At 57.3% G+C, this 16,612-nt stretch overlaps 1 protein-coding gene across 1 annotated transcript in view; it reads right to left on the bottom strand.

Moving 5' to 3' along the window:
* The window catches only part of LOC140407704 (nesprin-2-like), a 273,730-nt gene that overhangs the window by 154,932 nt on the left and 102,186 nt on the right, over nt 1-16,612 (bottom strand). The window contains exons 23-25 of the mRNA XM_072495012.1: nt 15,158-15,295; nt 9,646-9,840; nt 9,030-9,318 (exon numbers count right to left, since the gene is read on the bottom strand). Coding sequence (XP_072351113.1) covers nt 9,030-9,318; nt 9,646-9,840; nt 15,158-15,295 — 622 coding nt within the window. The remainder of the gene's footprint in view (nt 1-9,029; nt 9,319-9,645; nt 9,841-15,157; nt 15,296-16,612) is intronic.

A 16,612-nucleotide genomic window follows, 5' to 3' on the forward strand; every position in this document is an offset into this window, starting at 1 on the left:
ACGCACACTCCCCGTCCCCTCACACAGTGACGCACGCCCCCCGTCCCCTTCACACAGTGACGCACGCTCCCCGTCCCCTCACACAGTGACGCACGCTCCCCGTCCCCCTCACACAGTGACGCACGCTCCCCGTCCGCCTCACACAGTGACGCACACTCCTCACCCCCTCACACAGTGACGCACGCTCCCCGTCCCCTTCACACAGTGACGCACACTCCTCACCCCCTCACACAGTGACGCACACTCCCCACCCCCTCACACAGTGACGCACACTCCTCACCCCCTCACACAGTGACGCACACTCCTCACCCCCTCACACAGTGACGCACACTCCTCACCCCCTCACACAGTGACGCACACTCCCCACCCCCTCACACAGTGACGCACACTCCCCACCCCCTCACACAGTGACGCACGCTCCCCGTCCCCCTCACAGTGACGCACACTCCCCGTCCCCCTCACAGTGACGCACACTCCCCGTCCCCCTCACACAGTGACGCACACTCCTCACCCCCTCACACAGTGACGCACGCTCCCCGTCCCCCTCACACAGTGACGCACACTCCTCACCCCCTCACACAGTGACGCACACTCCCCACCCCCTCACAGTGACGCACACTCCCCACCCCCTCACACAGTGACGCACACTCCCCACCCCCTCACACAGTGACGCACACTCTCCACCCCCTCACACAGTGACGCACGCTCCCCGTCCCCTCACACAGTGACGCACACTCCCCGTCCCCCTCACACAGTGACGGACACTCCCCGTCCCCCTCACAGTGACGCACACTCCCCGTCCCCCTCACACAGTGACGCACACTCCTCACCCCCTCACACAGTGACGCACACTCCTCACCCCCTCACACAGTGACGCACACTCCCCACCCCCTCACACAGTGACGCACAATCCCCGTCCCCTCACACAGTGACGCACACTCCCCACCCCCTCACACAGTGACGCACAATCCCCGTCCCCTCACACAGTGACGCACACTCCTCACCCCCTCACACAGTGACGCACACTCCTCACCCCCTCACACAGTGACGCACACTCCTCACCCCCTCACACAGTGACGCACACTCCCCACCCCCTCACAGTGACGCACACTCCCCACCCCCTCACACAGTGACGCACACTCCCCACCCCCTCACACAGTGACGCACACTCTCCACCCCCTCACACAGTGACGCACGCTCCCCGTCCCCTCACACAGTGACGCACACTCCCCGTCCCCCTCACACAGTGACGCACACTCCCCGTCCCCCTCACAGTGACGCACACTCCCCGTCCCCCTCACAGTGACGCACACTCCTCACACAGTGACGCACACTCCTCACCCCCTCACACAGTGACGCACACTCCCCACCCCCTCACACAGTGACGCACAATCCCCGTCCCCTCACACAGTGACGCACACTCCCCGCCCCCCTCACACAGTGACGCACACTCCCCGTCCCCCTCACACTGTGACGCACACTCCCCGTCCCCCTCACACAGTGACGCACACTCCCCGCCCCCCTCACACAGTGACGCACACTCCCCGTCCCCCTCACACAGTGACGCACACTCCCCGTCCCCCTCACACAGTGACGCACACTCCCCGTCCCCCTCACACAGTGACGCACACTCCCCGTCCCCTCACACAGTGACGCACACTCCCCGTCCCCCTCACACAGTGACGCACACTCCCCGTCCCCCTCACACAGTGACGCACACTCCCCGTCCCCCTCACACAGTGACGAACACTCCCCGTCCCCCTCACACAGTGACGCACACTCTCCACCCCCTCACACAGTGACGCACACTCCCCGTCCCCTCACACAGTGACGCACACTCCTCACCCCCTCACACAGTGACGCACGCTCCCCGCCCCCTCACAGTGACGCAAACTCCTCACCCCCTCACACAGTGACGCACACTCCCCACCCCCTCACACAGTGACGCACACTCCCCGTCCCCCTCACACAGTGACGCACACTCCCCGTCCCCTCACACAGTGACGCACACCCCCCACCCCCTCACACAGTGACGCACACTCCCCGTCCCCCTCACACAGTGACGCACACTCCTCACCCCCTCACACAGTGACGCACACTCCTCACCCCCTCACACAGTGACGCACACTCCCCGTCCCCCTCACACAGTGACGCACACTCCCCGTCCCCCTCACACAGTGACGCACACTCCCCGTCCCCCTCACACAGTGACGCACACTCCTCACCCCCTCACAGTGACGCACACTCCCCGTCCCCTCACACAGTGACGCACACTCCTCACCCCCTCACACAGTGACGCACACTCCTCACCCCCTCACACAGTGACGCACACTCCCCACCCCCTCACACAGTGACGCACACTCCCCACCCCCTCACACAGTGACGCACACTCCCCGTCCCCCTCACAGTGACGCACGCTCCCCACCCCCTCACACAGTGACGCACACTCCCCGTCCCCCTCACAGTGACGCACACTCCCCACCCCCTCACACAGTGACGCACACTCCCCGTCCCCCTCACAGTGACGCACGCTCCCCATCCCCTCACACAGTGACGCACACTCCCCGTCCCCCTCACAGTGACGCACACTCCCCGTCCCCCTCACAGTGACGCACACTCCCCGTCCCCCTCACACAGTGACGCACACTCTCCATCCCCCTCACACAGTGACGCACACTCCCCGTCCCCCTCACACAGTGATGCACGCTCCCCGTCCCCCTCACACAGTGACGCACACTCCCCGTCCCCCTCACAGTGACGCACACTCCCCGTCCCCCTCACACAGTGACGCACACTCCCCACCCCCTCACACAGTGACGCACACTCCCCGTTCCCTCACACAGTGACGCACACTCCCCGTCCCCCTCACACAGTGACGCACGCTCCCCGTCCCCTCACACAGTGACGCACGCTCCCCGTCCCCCTCACACAGTGACGCACGCTCCCCGTCCCCCTCACACAGTGACGCACACTCCCCACCCCCTCACACAGTGACGCACACACCCCAACCCCTCACATAGTGACGCACACTCCCCACCCCCTCACACAGTGACGCACACTCCCACCCCCTCACAGTGACGCACACTCCCCGTCCCCCTCACAGTGACGCACACTCCCCGTCCCCCTCACACTGTGACGCACACTCCCCGTCCCCCTCACAGTGACGCACACTCCCCGTCCCCTTCACACAGTGACGCACACTCCTCACCCCCTCACACAGTGACGCACGCTCCCCGTCCCCCTCACACAGTGACGCACGCTCCCCGTCCCCCTCACATAGTGAAGCACACCCCCCCACCTCCTCACACAGTGACGCACACTCTCCACCCCCTCACACAGTGACGCACACTCTCCACCCCCTCACACAGTGACGCACACCCCCCACCCCCTCACACAGTGACGCACGCTCCCCGTCCCCCTCACACAGTGACGCACACTCCCCGTCCCCCTCACACAGTGACGCACACTCGCCGTCCCCCTCACACAGTGACGCACACTCCCCGTCCCCCTCACACAGTGACGCACACTCCCCGTCCCCCTCACACAGTGACGCACACTCCCCGCCCTCTCACACAGTGACGCACGCTCCCCGTCCCCCTCACAGTGACGCACACTCCCCGCCCCCCTCACATAGTGACGCACACTCCCCGTCCCCCTCACACAGTGACGCACACTCCCCGTCCCCCTCACACAGTGACGCACACTCCCCGTCCCCCTCACACAGTGACGCACACTCCCCGTCCCCCTCACACAGTGACGCACGCTCCCCGTCCCCCTCACACAGTGACGCACACTCCTCACCCCCTCACACAGTGACGCACGATCCCCACCCCCCCGTGTCGTCAATGTTGTAATTTTGAAAATTACAGGGTGGCACGGTAGCACAGTGGTTAGCACTGTTGCTTCACAGCTCCAAGGTCCCAGGTTCGATTCCTGGCTTGGGTCACTGTCTGTGCGGAGTCTGCACGTTCTCCCCGTGTGTGCGTGGGTTTCCTCCGGGTGCTCCGGTTTCCTCCCACAAGTCCCGGAAGACGTGCTGTGAGGCGAATTGGACATTCTGAATTCTCCCTCAGTGTACCCGAACAGGCGCCGGAGTGAAAGGAAATGAAAATCGCTTATTGTCACGAGTAGGCTTCAATGAAGATACTGTGAAAAGCCCCTAGTCGCCACATTCCGGCGCCTGTTCGGGGAGGCTGGTACGGGAATTGAACCGTGCTGCTGGCCTGCCTTGGTCTGCTTTACAAGCCAGCGATTTAGCCCAGTGTGCTAAACCAACACTGCAGTGTTAATGTCAGCCTATTTGTGACAATAAAGATTATCAAATTCAGCAGCTAATTTGTGCGCAGCAAGATCCCACAACAATGTGAGAATGACGTGATAATTGTTTTCTGTGATAATTATCCCTCAATCAACATGAGGCAGGGTACCAGGGGGAACACTCCTGTTCACCGCAGTGCCGTGGGTTCATTCTGTCCAAGAACGCCGATCGAGTCTCAGTTTAGTGTCTCATCTGAGAGATGGTGGGCAGGATTCTCCGGACACGGATGCCCGCTGACAGGAGAATCGCGAGCGGGTGCCGGGGCGGGACTCACGCAGCGCCCCGGCGATTCTCCCACCCGGCGTGGGGGGGGGGGGAGGGGGGGGGGGGGAGAATTCCGCCCAAGGTTCCCTGGAGTTTAGATAATTAAGGAGTTGTGTTTAGCCTTATTCAGACAGTTAGTGAGATCGAGATGCTGGATTCTCCGTTTCGGCGCCAGCACAGCGTATGTGGTCTTTCACAACTGACAAATCGGCATGAAACCCTCACCGATTCTGACACCGGTGAGGGGTTAGCACCGACGGCGACGGAGACTCCCGTCTCCCGTGCCGGAGAATGGCCGGGACCCTGGCCGCGCGCGCGCACGGCTGACAACCTACAGCAGTCGCGCCGTACAACATGGACCCAACCGCCACCCGCGAACCCAAAGCCCACCTCTTGGCCACGCCCGTCAGTCCCCCCCAGCCCTAGCAGAAGCCCCCCCCCCCCGCCGGCCAGTGGCATGGATCCCGGCCGAGTGTGGCGGCGCTGGACACAGTCCGCAGTCGCCACGCCGGGTTCACACGTGTCCTGCACCATTGGGAACTCGGCCCATCGGGGGCGGCGCATCGTGGATGGGCCGGCCGATGAGGCGTCAATGGCATTGCGGCTGCCGGCAGCAGGATGACGCCTTTTCGGAGGAGGCGGAGCATGGCTGACCGGCATCAAACCGGCACCATTCTCCGTCCGATCACCGGACACGAATTCAGTATCAGGCTACGGAGAACCCGCCCAATGTAATTAATGGGCGGAGCCAGGTCTGTAGCACGCAGTTTACCTTTCAGTCTGCAAAAGACAGAAGGACTTGCAGCTTGTGGCTGACAGGATCTCTCATTTGCTGAAAGCAACTCTTTACACAGGGGCCAGCAAATATCTCCGTGTTTGCTAACTTTATTTACAAGTGGGTTTTGATTGGGTTTTGAGATAGAAAAGGTACAAGTTTCCTTATTTTAAGAATTGTTCAGCTATTCATTCTAAGCTATTTTCTGTGATGTTAATGTAGTTGGTCCGGTATTAAGAATAAAGTTTGTTTTAATATAAAATATCTCTCTTTGTCTCCTTGGTGGGGGGGGGGGGGGGTGAAGTATCCTTCCCCACAGTTTACAAATCACAAAATCGTTGAGATTTCATGTCCAGTTTCCTAACATACATTGCGGTTTTGTGCGGTGTCATAACAATCCCAACCTATGGACACATCCTAACTTAGTGACGTTGGAAGGATAGGATTAGGATGAAGGTTGAGACAGTATCGCACGGGTAGAAGGCAGAGTGTGAATGTATGGCCCAGGTCTTCGAACAAGCGGCATCGATTCTTCAGTCCTCCCCCCACTCTTGGCAGGATTGTAACCTGTGTGGAGGACAGGCTAGAACTGCGGCAGCCCATGGACAATACGGTGGAGAGGACAGGAAATGCAGAGACGTGCGACGTGATGCAGTTTGGTCGGAAGAACATAGAAAATAACCGATTAATTTCTTAAGGAGATGCAGGAGCAGAGGGACCTGGGTGTGTGTGTGTATAGATCATTGAAGGTGGCGGGACAGGTGGAGAGAGCAGTTAATAAAGCTGATAGTGTTATTAATAAGGGTATAGCGTACAAGAGCGAGGAGGCGATGCTGAATTTATACAACACTCTCAGCTGGAATATTAGGCACAATTCGACGGAAACATTTTGAAGTTAATTTGTGGCGGGTTTTTCGAGGATCGCCATATTACTGGACGTGCAGACTGCTGCGGTAGCCGAGGTTTGGGGATTTAATCCCTTCACCTCAGACCTCGAGTGAGCGCCGTTCAGCACTCGCCCCACGAACGGGGACCACACGGCACGGCACTCGTGGGGGTCTCCCAGGGAATCGGAGGCGCCCAGCTGCATGCCCGTTGGACAGGGTGGTGTCCGGGCACTGCTGGTGCTACTTGGGCACCCTGACACTTCCGCCTGTCCCGAAAGAGGTGCTGTTAGGTGAATTGGACATTCTGAATTCTCCCTCTGTGACCTGAACAGGCGCTGGAGTGTGGCGACGAGGGGATTTTCACAGTAACTTCATTGCAGTGTTTGTAAGCCTACTTGTGACACTAATAAAGATTATTAAAAAAAAGGCCAGAATGTTCAACAGATTGGAGCTTCCCGATCTCTACAGTATTGAGCAAGGCTATTATCTGGCACCAATCCTTTTCTTAATTTTCTTCAGTACAAGGAAATTCAGTGAATTGAAGTAGAGGGCGAAAAACTGCCCCCGCGGGTAAAAGGATCGAGAACGAGGGGGACTCAGATTTGAAGTTATTTGCAAAAGAAGCCACTGCGATGTGAGAAATAAACGTTTTCACACGACTCGAGGTTGGGGCGTGGAATGCACGGCCTGGAGGTGTGGTGGGGGCAGCTTCAATCGAGGCTGGACGGAGATGGTCTCCATCCACCCACACAGCATCCTCTTCAACCCCAGGACCACAACAGCATCACGGGAGCTGCTGTTTACTGACGGTTCCACAGAGAGGATCTGCACTTCATTCAAAACTGTTTCTCTGAAGCAGAAAATGCCTTTGATCGTGATGTTGACTTGAGGAAAACAGAAACGCAGGAATCCACATTACAGGAGGGATGTGATAGCACTGGAAAGGGAGCAGAGGAGATTGACCAGGATGTTGCCTGGGCTGGAGGGTTTTAGCTGTGGAGAGATTGGATAGACTGGGGTTGTTTTCCGTGGAGCAGAGGAGACTGAGGGGGACAGGATTGAGATGTATAAAATTATGAGGGGCATAGATAGAGTAGACAGGGAGAAACTTTTCCCCTTGGTGGAGGGATCAATGACCTAGAGGCATAGATTTATGTTAAGGGGCAGGAGATTTAGAGGGGATGTGAGGAATAACCTTTCACCCAGAGAGTGGGGGGAGTCTGGAACTCGCTGCCTGAAAGGGGGGTGGAGGCAGAGACCCTCAGAACATTTAAGTATTTAGATGTGTCATTGCGATCCCAGGGCAGACACGGCTCTGGGCCGAGTACTGGGAAATAGGGTTAGAATAGTTCGGAGGTTGGTTTGGACTGGGGCAGAGGTGATGGGCCTTTTCCGTGCTGCAGGACTCTAAGACTCCCAGCACAGCCCCGAGGAGATTCCAATCCCTGCACATCAACACTGCCAGCAGGGGGGACAGTACGGTCACCTCCACCTTCACCGGTGTCACTGTCGACAAGGGACAATCAACGGTTCAAGGCCAACAGTTTCTCTGACTGCCTCTCGAAGAGTATCTGGTGAAAAGACACACCAGCCATCTCTCGCGAAACTCAATGTACCGAGCAATCACCAACCTCCTGTCGGGGGCAAGATCATGGTTTGTGCACTGGAGTCAAATGTGACTTTTGGAGTGCTTCTGTCAACAGTTCAGAGAATGTTCAAAGAATCCCTGCAGTGCAGGAGGAGGCCATTGGGCCCATCGAGTCTGCAACAACCCTCTGAAAGAGCACCCTCCCTAGGCCCACTCCCCCCGGTCAATCCCCACAACCCCCCCTAACCTGCACAGCTTTGGACACCAAGGGGCAGTTTTAACACGGCCAATCCACCGAATCACTGGGCCGATTCCTCGGGGTGAGAGGTTATTTTCGGAGGAAAGGCTGCACAGAGTGGGCCGGTGTCCAGTTTAGAGGATTGAGAGGTGACCTTATTGAAACGATATGATCCTGTCTGACAGGGTGGATGTTGAGAGGATGTTTCCCTGCGTGGGAGGGCCCAGATTGAGGGGCACAGGTTAAAGCTGAGGGGCCTCCCAGTTAAGATGGGGGAGGAGAGGAGAAATGGTTTTCTCTCAAGAGGGCGGTGACTTTGGAAGTCCCTTCCCCAGAGTGTGTCGGAGGTCGGGCCAATGGATATTTTTGAGGCTGAGGTAGATAGGTTCCTGATTGACAAAGCGGGGTCAAGGGGTATCGAGGCTGGAAGCAAAGTGGAGTTGAGGCCACAATGAAATGAGCCATGATCTCATTGAATGTTGGCTAGGCTCAAGGGGCTGAATGTCCTCAGCCTGCTCCGCTCTCTTACGATCAACGCGACCTTAAATCCATTCTGAATCGTGGCAGGAACACATCGCAAACAATGAACTTCTCTGCAGAGCCAATCTGCGTTGCCATGACCACTGTGCTGGGCAGAACGCGCGTCAAACAAGGAGGGTTCCAGAACACCACAAAGGGTCAAACCTGGAGCCAAGTTTCCTCCCACTAACATCACCACAAAAAAACCTAAACCACCTCTTCATTTACCCGATTGGTTTGTGGGATCTTGCTCTGCACAAAATAGCTGTCGTCCGTCCCATAATTACAAATGTAGTGCTTTAGGATTTCCTGAGCTTGTGAAAGGATCTTTTGTTCCAACATAAAAGCTTTGCGGAGAGGTGATTGCCGCAGATACTGAACAATTCTAGTCAGTGCACAAGGGGTCAGGAAGGGGAGATTACCCATGAAGCAATCGGTACCTGATAGGCTGCTGAAGTACAATCCATCGTCTTCATCTTCATGCGAAGAGGATCCTCCCACATCCACCGTGTGGTCCCACTCCAAGGGGATGGAGTCCACACTGACTGGGGTCACCCCACCGGATCTCTCGTGTTGCTGGGTGTCCCCGGGCAGGGAGAGGTGGCACAGAGACTCGTCAGCGGGCAGCTCGGAGCCACCTGCCTTCTCCTGCCAGCTCATATCCTGTAGCTCACTCCCATCTTGTGTGTCTGCCTCCCTGTCTGACACATCCTTATCCTCGTCAATCATCTGTAACAGCATCAACAACGTGAGGTTTAACCCATTGAGCAAAGCACAAGTCATTATTCACAGGAAGCGACAGGAGGGGGCATCAGGATGCCCAACCCATGCCTCTCCCCTATCGCTGACTCTAGCCAACACTTCACCCTCCAGGGTGAAACCTCTGCAGAAATACTTCAATATCCGGAGACAGTCGCAAGAACGAGTAACAATGACCCCGCCTTCCACTTCTGTTGTTTAACACGAAGACCCAGGTTGGCATCCCACGCACCCCTCCCACGGACCTGGTTAGAAGAATCATGCCCTGCTTTTGGGGCAGGTTTGAAAGTTCCTCACCGGCTGTTTAGAGATGAGCCTCTGGTGGAAACGTGCAACACGTCCGAACACTTCCTGGCAGTACGCGTGGAGTTCCTCAAGCTCCTCTTCAATGGTGACAGCATCCACTGGCTCAATCTTCTGAATCAGCATCTCGCCAAGGACAATGAGCTGGTCAATCTTGTTGGTGTTGAGGGTGATTTCCTGCTGGAAGGCCTGTGATGATTTACAAAGGAAAAACACAAGTTGGTGATGGGAGAGGGTGTGCAGGAGATTGTCCAGGATGAGACCAGGGAGGCGGGACTTGAGTCAACGTGGAGACACTGGAAGGAAGTGGGATTGTTCTCCCGAGAGCCGAGATGGTCAAGGGATTTGAGCGAGGGCCGAAAACACCATGAAGGGGAGATGGGGCCTTTGGCTTGTGTTGATGGTTTTGTCGTTATTCAGGTTGGGGGCCTGTTGCTCAGGGGGAGGGGGGGGGGGGGGGGGGTGTATTTCACTTGGGGTTTGACTCGAAGTCGAATGGGTTCGCTGTTTTGTTCAGCAAGAAAACGGGGTTTGTGGGGGCCAGGGAGGTGTGAGACCCAGCGGAGGAGGGGGGGGGGGTTTGCGATAGTGAGTGGGGTGTTAGAGGGAACACCGATGATGTTAGTCAGTGTATATGTGAATGACTGGGATGATGGGGGGGGGGGGGGGGGGGGGGGGGGGGGTTGTAAAGGAGGTACTGGGGGCGATTCCGGACTTGGGTTCGCACCAGCTGATCATGGCAAGGGATTGTAACTGTGATGGTCAGGTCGAGCCTCATGTCGATGGGAAGGTGACTGGAAGGGTTAATGGATAGAATCCGATAGAAATGGTGGATCCGTGAAGGTTCAGGAGCCTGGGAGCGAGGGAGGGAGGGCGGGAGCGAGGGAGGGAGGGAATTAAATCAATGAAAATCGCTTATTGTCACAAATAGGCTTCAAATGAAGTTACTGTGAAAAGCCCCTAGTCGCCACATTCCGGCGCCTGTTCGGGGAGGCTGTTACGGGAATTGAACCGTGCTGCTGGCCTGCCTTGGTCTGCTTTCAAAGCCAGCGATTTAGCCCAGTGTGCTAAACCAGCCCCAGTGAGCGAGGGAGAGAGGGAGGGAACGAGGGAGGCAGCGAGGGAGCGAGCGAGGGAGCGAGGGAGGGAGGAAGGGAGGGAGGGAGGGAGGAAGGGAGGGAGGGAGCGAGCGAAGGAGGGAGCGAGCGAGCAAGGGAGGGTGGGAGGGAGCGAGGGAGGGAGCGAGGGAACAAGGGAGGGAATGAGGGAGGAGGGAGGGAGGGATTTCGCAGGTAAGGGCGGAGAAAGGGGAGGTGGTGTCGGAGCGGGGGAGGGATAACTGAGGTGTTCAGGGGGTACTATCAGAAGTTGTATAAGGCCGAGCTGGGGGGAGAGGTGGGGGATATGGGGCGGTTTCTGGATGGGCTGAAGTTCCAAGAGGCAGGCATTGGAGGAGCCGCTGGGGCTGAGGGAGGTGATAGATAGCATCAGGGAATGCAGGCAGGGAAGGCCCCGAGGCGGGATGGATCTCCGCCGGAGTTTTATAAGCAATTTGCAACAGAGTTGCCCCCCCCATCTGGCGGGGATGTTTAGTGAGGCGGTGGAGAGTTACCAGCGATGTTGACTCAGACGTCGATTTCACTGATCCCGGAGAACGGGATCAACCCACTGAAGTGGGTCCTACAGGCCTATCCCTTTGTTGAACACGGATGTGAAAGTATTGGCGGAGGTGTTGACTGTAGGTTGGAGGGGTGTGTGCCAGAACTAGTCCCTGAGGATCAAACTGGTTTTGTGGAGGGTAGGCAGCCCCCCAGCAACATTAGGAGGCTGTTGGATGTCGTTGTGGCTCCGGCAGGGGGCGGGCAGCGGAGATTATTGTATCCGGGTGGAGTGGAGGTACCGGTTTGAAACTCTGGGTAGGTTTAGGCCGTAGTTTGTGGTGTGGGTGCACCTTTTTTACGCGTCGCCTGTGACGAGTGTGTGTACAAACGAGATGAGTTCAGGGTATTTTGGGCTGTGGAAGGGAACGCGGGAGGGGTGCCCGCTGTTGCTGTTGTTATTTGCACTGGCGATTGAGCCCTTGGCGATGGGCCTTCGCGGGTTGGTTGAGTGGCGAGGGATTGCGAGGGGGGGGGGCAGGGAGCACCAGGTGTCACCCGCGGACGACCCGCTGTTGTTTGTGTCGGACCCGCTGGAGAGGATGGGCAGCATCGTGGTCCTGTTGGAGGTTCAGGGCCTTCTCTGGGTATAAGCTGAACATAGGTAAGAATGAGGAGTTCCCGGTGAATCGGGCAGGGGGCTCATTTCGGGACATTGCTGTTTATTGGGGCAAGAGAGAGGTTTAGGTATTTGGGGATTGAGGTGATGAGAGAGTGGGAATCGATGCACAGGTGGAAGTTCACAGGTTAAGGGGGATTTTAAGAGGTGCGATACTTTGCTCTTGACGTTGGCCGGGAGGGTCTAGGTGGTAAAGAGGAATGTGCTGCCAGAGGAACCGCCCGATCTTTCTCCCCAAGGCTTTCTTCCGGAGGGTGGGGAAACGGATCCCAGAGTTTGTCTGGGCAGGGAGGGGACTGAGGGGGACTGAGGGTGAAGAGGGTGAAGAGGGTGAAGAGGTCTCTGCTGCAGAGACAGGAAGAGATGGTGCTCCCGAACTGGTGCACACCCGCGCACGGCACACCCGCGCACGGCACACACACACACACACACAGGGACACACACACACACACACACAGACACACACACACACAGACACACACACACACAGACACACACACACACAGACACACACACACACAGACACACACACACACAGACACACCACACAGACAGGGACACACAGAGACAGACAGAGACAGACAGAGACACACAGAGACACACAGAGACACACAGAGACACACAGAGACACACAGAGACACACAGAGACACACAGAGACACACCCACCCACGCAGACACACCCACGCAGATACACAGAGACACACAGACAGACAGCCAGAGACACAGCCAGAGACACACCCACAGAGACACACCCACAGAGACACACCCACAGAGACACACCCACAGAGACACACCCACAGAGACACACCCACAGAGACACGCCCACAGAGACACGCCCACAGAGACACGCCCACAGAGACACACCCACCCACGCAGACACACCCACCCACGCAGACACACCCACCCACGCAGACACACCCACCCACGCAGACACACCCACCCACACAGACACACCCACCCACACAGACACACCCACCCACACAGACACACCCACAGAGACACACCCACAGAGACACACCCACGCGGAGACACAGAGACAGAGACACACAGACAGAGACACACCCACCCACGCAGACACACCCACGCAGAGACACACAGACAGAGACACACAGACAGAGACACACAGACAGAGACACACAGACAGAGACACAGGCAGAGACACACAGGCAGAGACACACAGGCAGAGACACACAGACAGAGACACACAGACAGAGACACACACAGACAGAGACACACACAGACAGAGACACACACAGACAGAGACACACACAGACAGAGACACACACAGACAGAGACACACACAGACAGAGACACAGCCAGACACAGAGACACACACACACAGACACAGCGACACACACACACAGACACAGCTGTTAAATCTGGAATCTTTTCACACACACAGTCCCACATTCTCCTCACTCCCTGTGGGAGCGCGATCCACATTCTCCCCACTCCCCGTGGGAGCGAGTCCCACATTCTCCCCAGTCCCCGTGGGAGCGAGTCCCACATTCTCCCCACTCCCTGTGGGAGCGAGTCCCACATTCTCCCCACTCCCTGTGGGAGCGAGTCCCACATTCTCCCCACTCCCTGTGCGAGTGAGTCCCACATTCTCCCCACTCCCTGTGGGAGCGAGTCCCACATTCTCCCCACTCTCCATGGGAGCAAGTCCCACATTCACCCCACTCCCTGTGGGAGCGAGTCCCACATTCTCCCCACTCCCTGTGGGAGCGAGTCCCACATTCTCCCCACTCTCCATGGGAGCAAGTCCCACATTCTCCCCACTCCCTGTGGGAGCGAGTCCCACATTCTCCCCACTCTCCATGGGAGCAAGTCCCACATTCACCCCACTCCCTGTGGGAGCGAGTCCCACATTCTCCCCACTCCCTGTGGGAGCGAGTCCCACATTCTCCCCACTCCCCGTGGGAGCGAGTCCCACATTCTCCCCACTCCCTGTGGGAGCGAGTCCCACATTCTCCCCCACTCCCAATGGGAGCGAGTCCCACATTCTCCCCACTCCCTGTGGGAGCGAGTCCCACATTCTCCCCACTCTCCGTGGGAGCGAGTCCCACATTCCCCCCACTCCCCGTGGGAGCGAGTCCCACATTCTCCCCACTCCCTGTGGGAGCGAGTCCCACATTCTCCCCCACTCCCCATGGGAGCGAGTCCCACATTCTCCCCACTCCCTGTGGGAGCGAGTACCACATTCTCCCCACTCTCCGTGGGAGCGAGTCCCACATTCTGCTGATATGAATACCTGTATTTTTCTGCTATGTTCTGGTATATTGTTAATCTTCCCTGCACCTTCTCCAGAACCTCTATATCCTTTTTAAATTTGGCAACCAGAACTCAAGTCTGGTCAAACCATGGTTCAAAATAGGGCTTTAGTAAAACTTCGCATTACTTCAATTTTCAAATCCGTATAGTGTCTATTTTGCAGTCCAACGCGTACTCCGAGAAACCCAAAGTGAAGGCGACACGGTGGCGCAGTGGGTTAGCACTGCTGCCTCTCGGCGTCGAGGTTCCAGGTTCGATCCCGGTCCCAGTCACTGTCCGTGTGGAATTTGCACATTCTCCCCGTGTCTGCGTGGTTGGTGATTTGTTATGTTGTAGGTGTAACATAAGCAGCTCCCTTGTGGTGCACTTGACAAAGGAAGGTTCAGACGTGGAGATAACTTCAACATGTTTATTAAACTATTTACACTTCTATTACTCGGGTTCGACACTACTGCTAATCCTACTATAGCTACCCAGACTGACTAACCAGTTGCTGCAATCCACGTGGTGGGTGTAATATTGAATCAACCCTGTGTCTGTACTCACTGACTGTCCCCACTGGAAAGAGGCAGATCATGTGTGTGGTGTCCTTTATATATGGGTTGGTGTAATGCCCTCCTGTGGTCGTGTCACCTCTTGTGTGTATCGTGAATGTCCATTGGTCATGTCCTATCTAACTGATCTATTGGTTGAGTGTGTGTGTGTGATGTCTCTTGTGCTCCCTCTAGTGTCTAGCTAGCCTACATGCATTTACATTGATGCACATCACCACAGGTCTCACCCCCACAAACCAAAAGGATGTGCAGGGTAGGTGAATTGTCCACGCTAAATTGCCCTTTATTGGGAAAAAAAATTGGGTACTCTAAATTTATTTTTTTAAGAAGAAACCCGAAGCAATTCTCACAATCCAGACTCAGATTAATAAATGTATTTGCTGATCCAAACTACACTCACGTTCAGCTGCCGAACTTTGTCATCAATGTCACTCTCGGAGAAATGCTCCACATTGGTGAGCTGGAGATCCATCTCGGTCAGCCACACGAGGATACATTCCCTGGAACTTTCAAACTCTTCCCTCTGATTGGTGAAGTGCTGCAGAAATAACAAATGGAGTGAAAAAGAGAGGAATGATTTCAGAAGTGAAAACAAAGTGCTGGAAAATCTCAGCGGTTCGGCAGCGTCCGGAGAGACAGAGCGAGAGAGACAGAGTGAGAGAGAGAGAGTGAGAGAGAGAGAGAGCGCGAAAGAGAGAGAGAGAGCGCGAGAGAGAGAGAGAGAGAGCGCGAGAGAGAGAGAGAGAGCACGAAAGAGAGAGAGAGAGCACGAAAGAGAGAGAGAGAGCGCGAGAGAGAGCAAGAGAGAGAGCGAGAGAGCGCGAGAGCGAGCGAGTGAGAGCGTGAGCGTGAGCGCGAGAGAGCGCGAGAGAGCGAGAGCGCGAGAGCGAGAGCGCGAGAGAGAGAGAGCGCGAGAGAGAGAGAGAGAGCGCGAGAGAGCGAGAGCGCGAGAGAGCGAGAGCGCGAGAGAGAGAGCGCGAGAGAGAGAGCGCGAGAGAGAGAGCGCGAGAGAGAGAGAGAGCGCAAGAGAGAGAGCGCGAGAGAGAGCGCGAGAGAGAGCGCGAGAGAGCGCAAGACAGAGCGCGAGAGAGAGCGCGAGAGAGAGCGCGAGAGAGAGCGCGAGAGAGAGCGCGAGAGAGAGCGCGAGAGAGAGCGCGAGAGAGAGCGCGAGAGAGAGCGCGTGAGAGAGCGCGTGAGAGAGCGCGTGAGAGAGCGTGAGAGAGCGTGAGAGAGCGTGAGAGAGCGTGAGAGAGCGTGAGAGAGAGCGAAAGAGAGCGAAAGAGCGCGAGAGAGAGAGAAACAGAGAGAGAGAGAGAGCGAGAGCGGAGAGAGAGAGAGCGCACGAGATAGAGAGAGTGAGAGTGAGCGAGAGAGGGGGAGAGAGAGCGAGAGAGGGGGAGAGAGAGGGAAAGAGGGGCGAGAGAGAGAGGGAGGGGAGAGAAGAGAGCGAGGGGAGAGGGAGAGAGAGCGAGAGAGAGAGAGCGAGAGAGAGAGAGCGAGAGGGAGGGCGAGAGGGAGGGCGAGAGGGAGGGCGAGAGGGAGGGCGAGAGGGAGGGCGAGAGGGAGGGCGAGAGGGAGGGCGAGAGGGAGGGCGAGAGGGAGGGCGAGAGGGAGGGCGAGAGGGAGGGCGAGAGGGAGGGCGAGAGGGAGGGCGTGAGGGAGGGCGTGAGGGAGGGCGTGAGGGAGGGCGTGAGGGAGGGCGTGAGGGAGGGCGTGAGGGAGGGCGTGAGGGAGGGCGTGAGGGAGGGCGTGAGGGAGGGCGAGAGGGAGGGCGAGAGGGAGGGCGAGAGGGAGGGCGAGAGGGAGGGCGAGAGGGAGGGCGAGAGGGAGGGCGAGAGGGAGGGCGAGAGGGAGG

The sequence above is a fragment of the Scyliorhinus torazame genome, chromosome 2 (assembly GCF_047496885.1).
Source record: "Scyliorhinus torazame isolate Kashiwa2021f chromosome 2, sScyTor2.1, whole genome shotgun sequence".
NCBI classification, from domain to species: domain Eukaryota; kingdom Metazoa; phylum Chordata; class Chondrichthyes; order Carcharhiniformes; family Scyliorhinidae; genus Scyliorhinus; species Scyliorhinus torazame.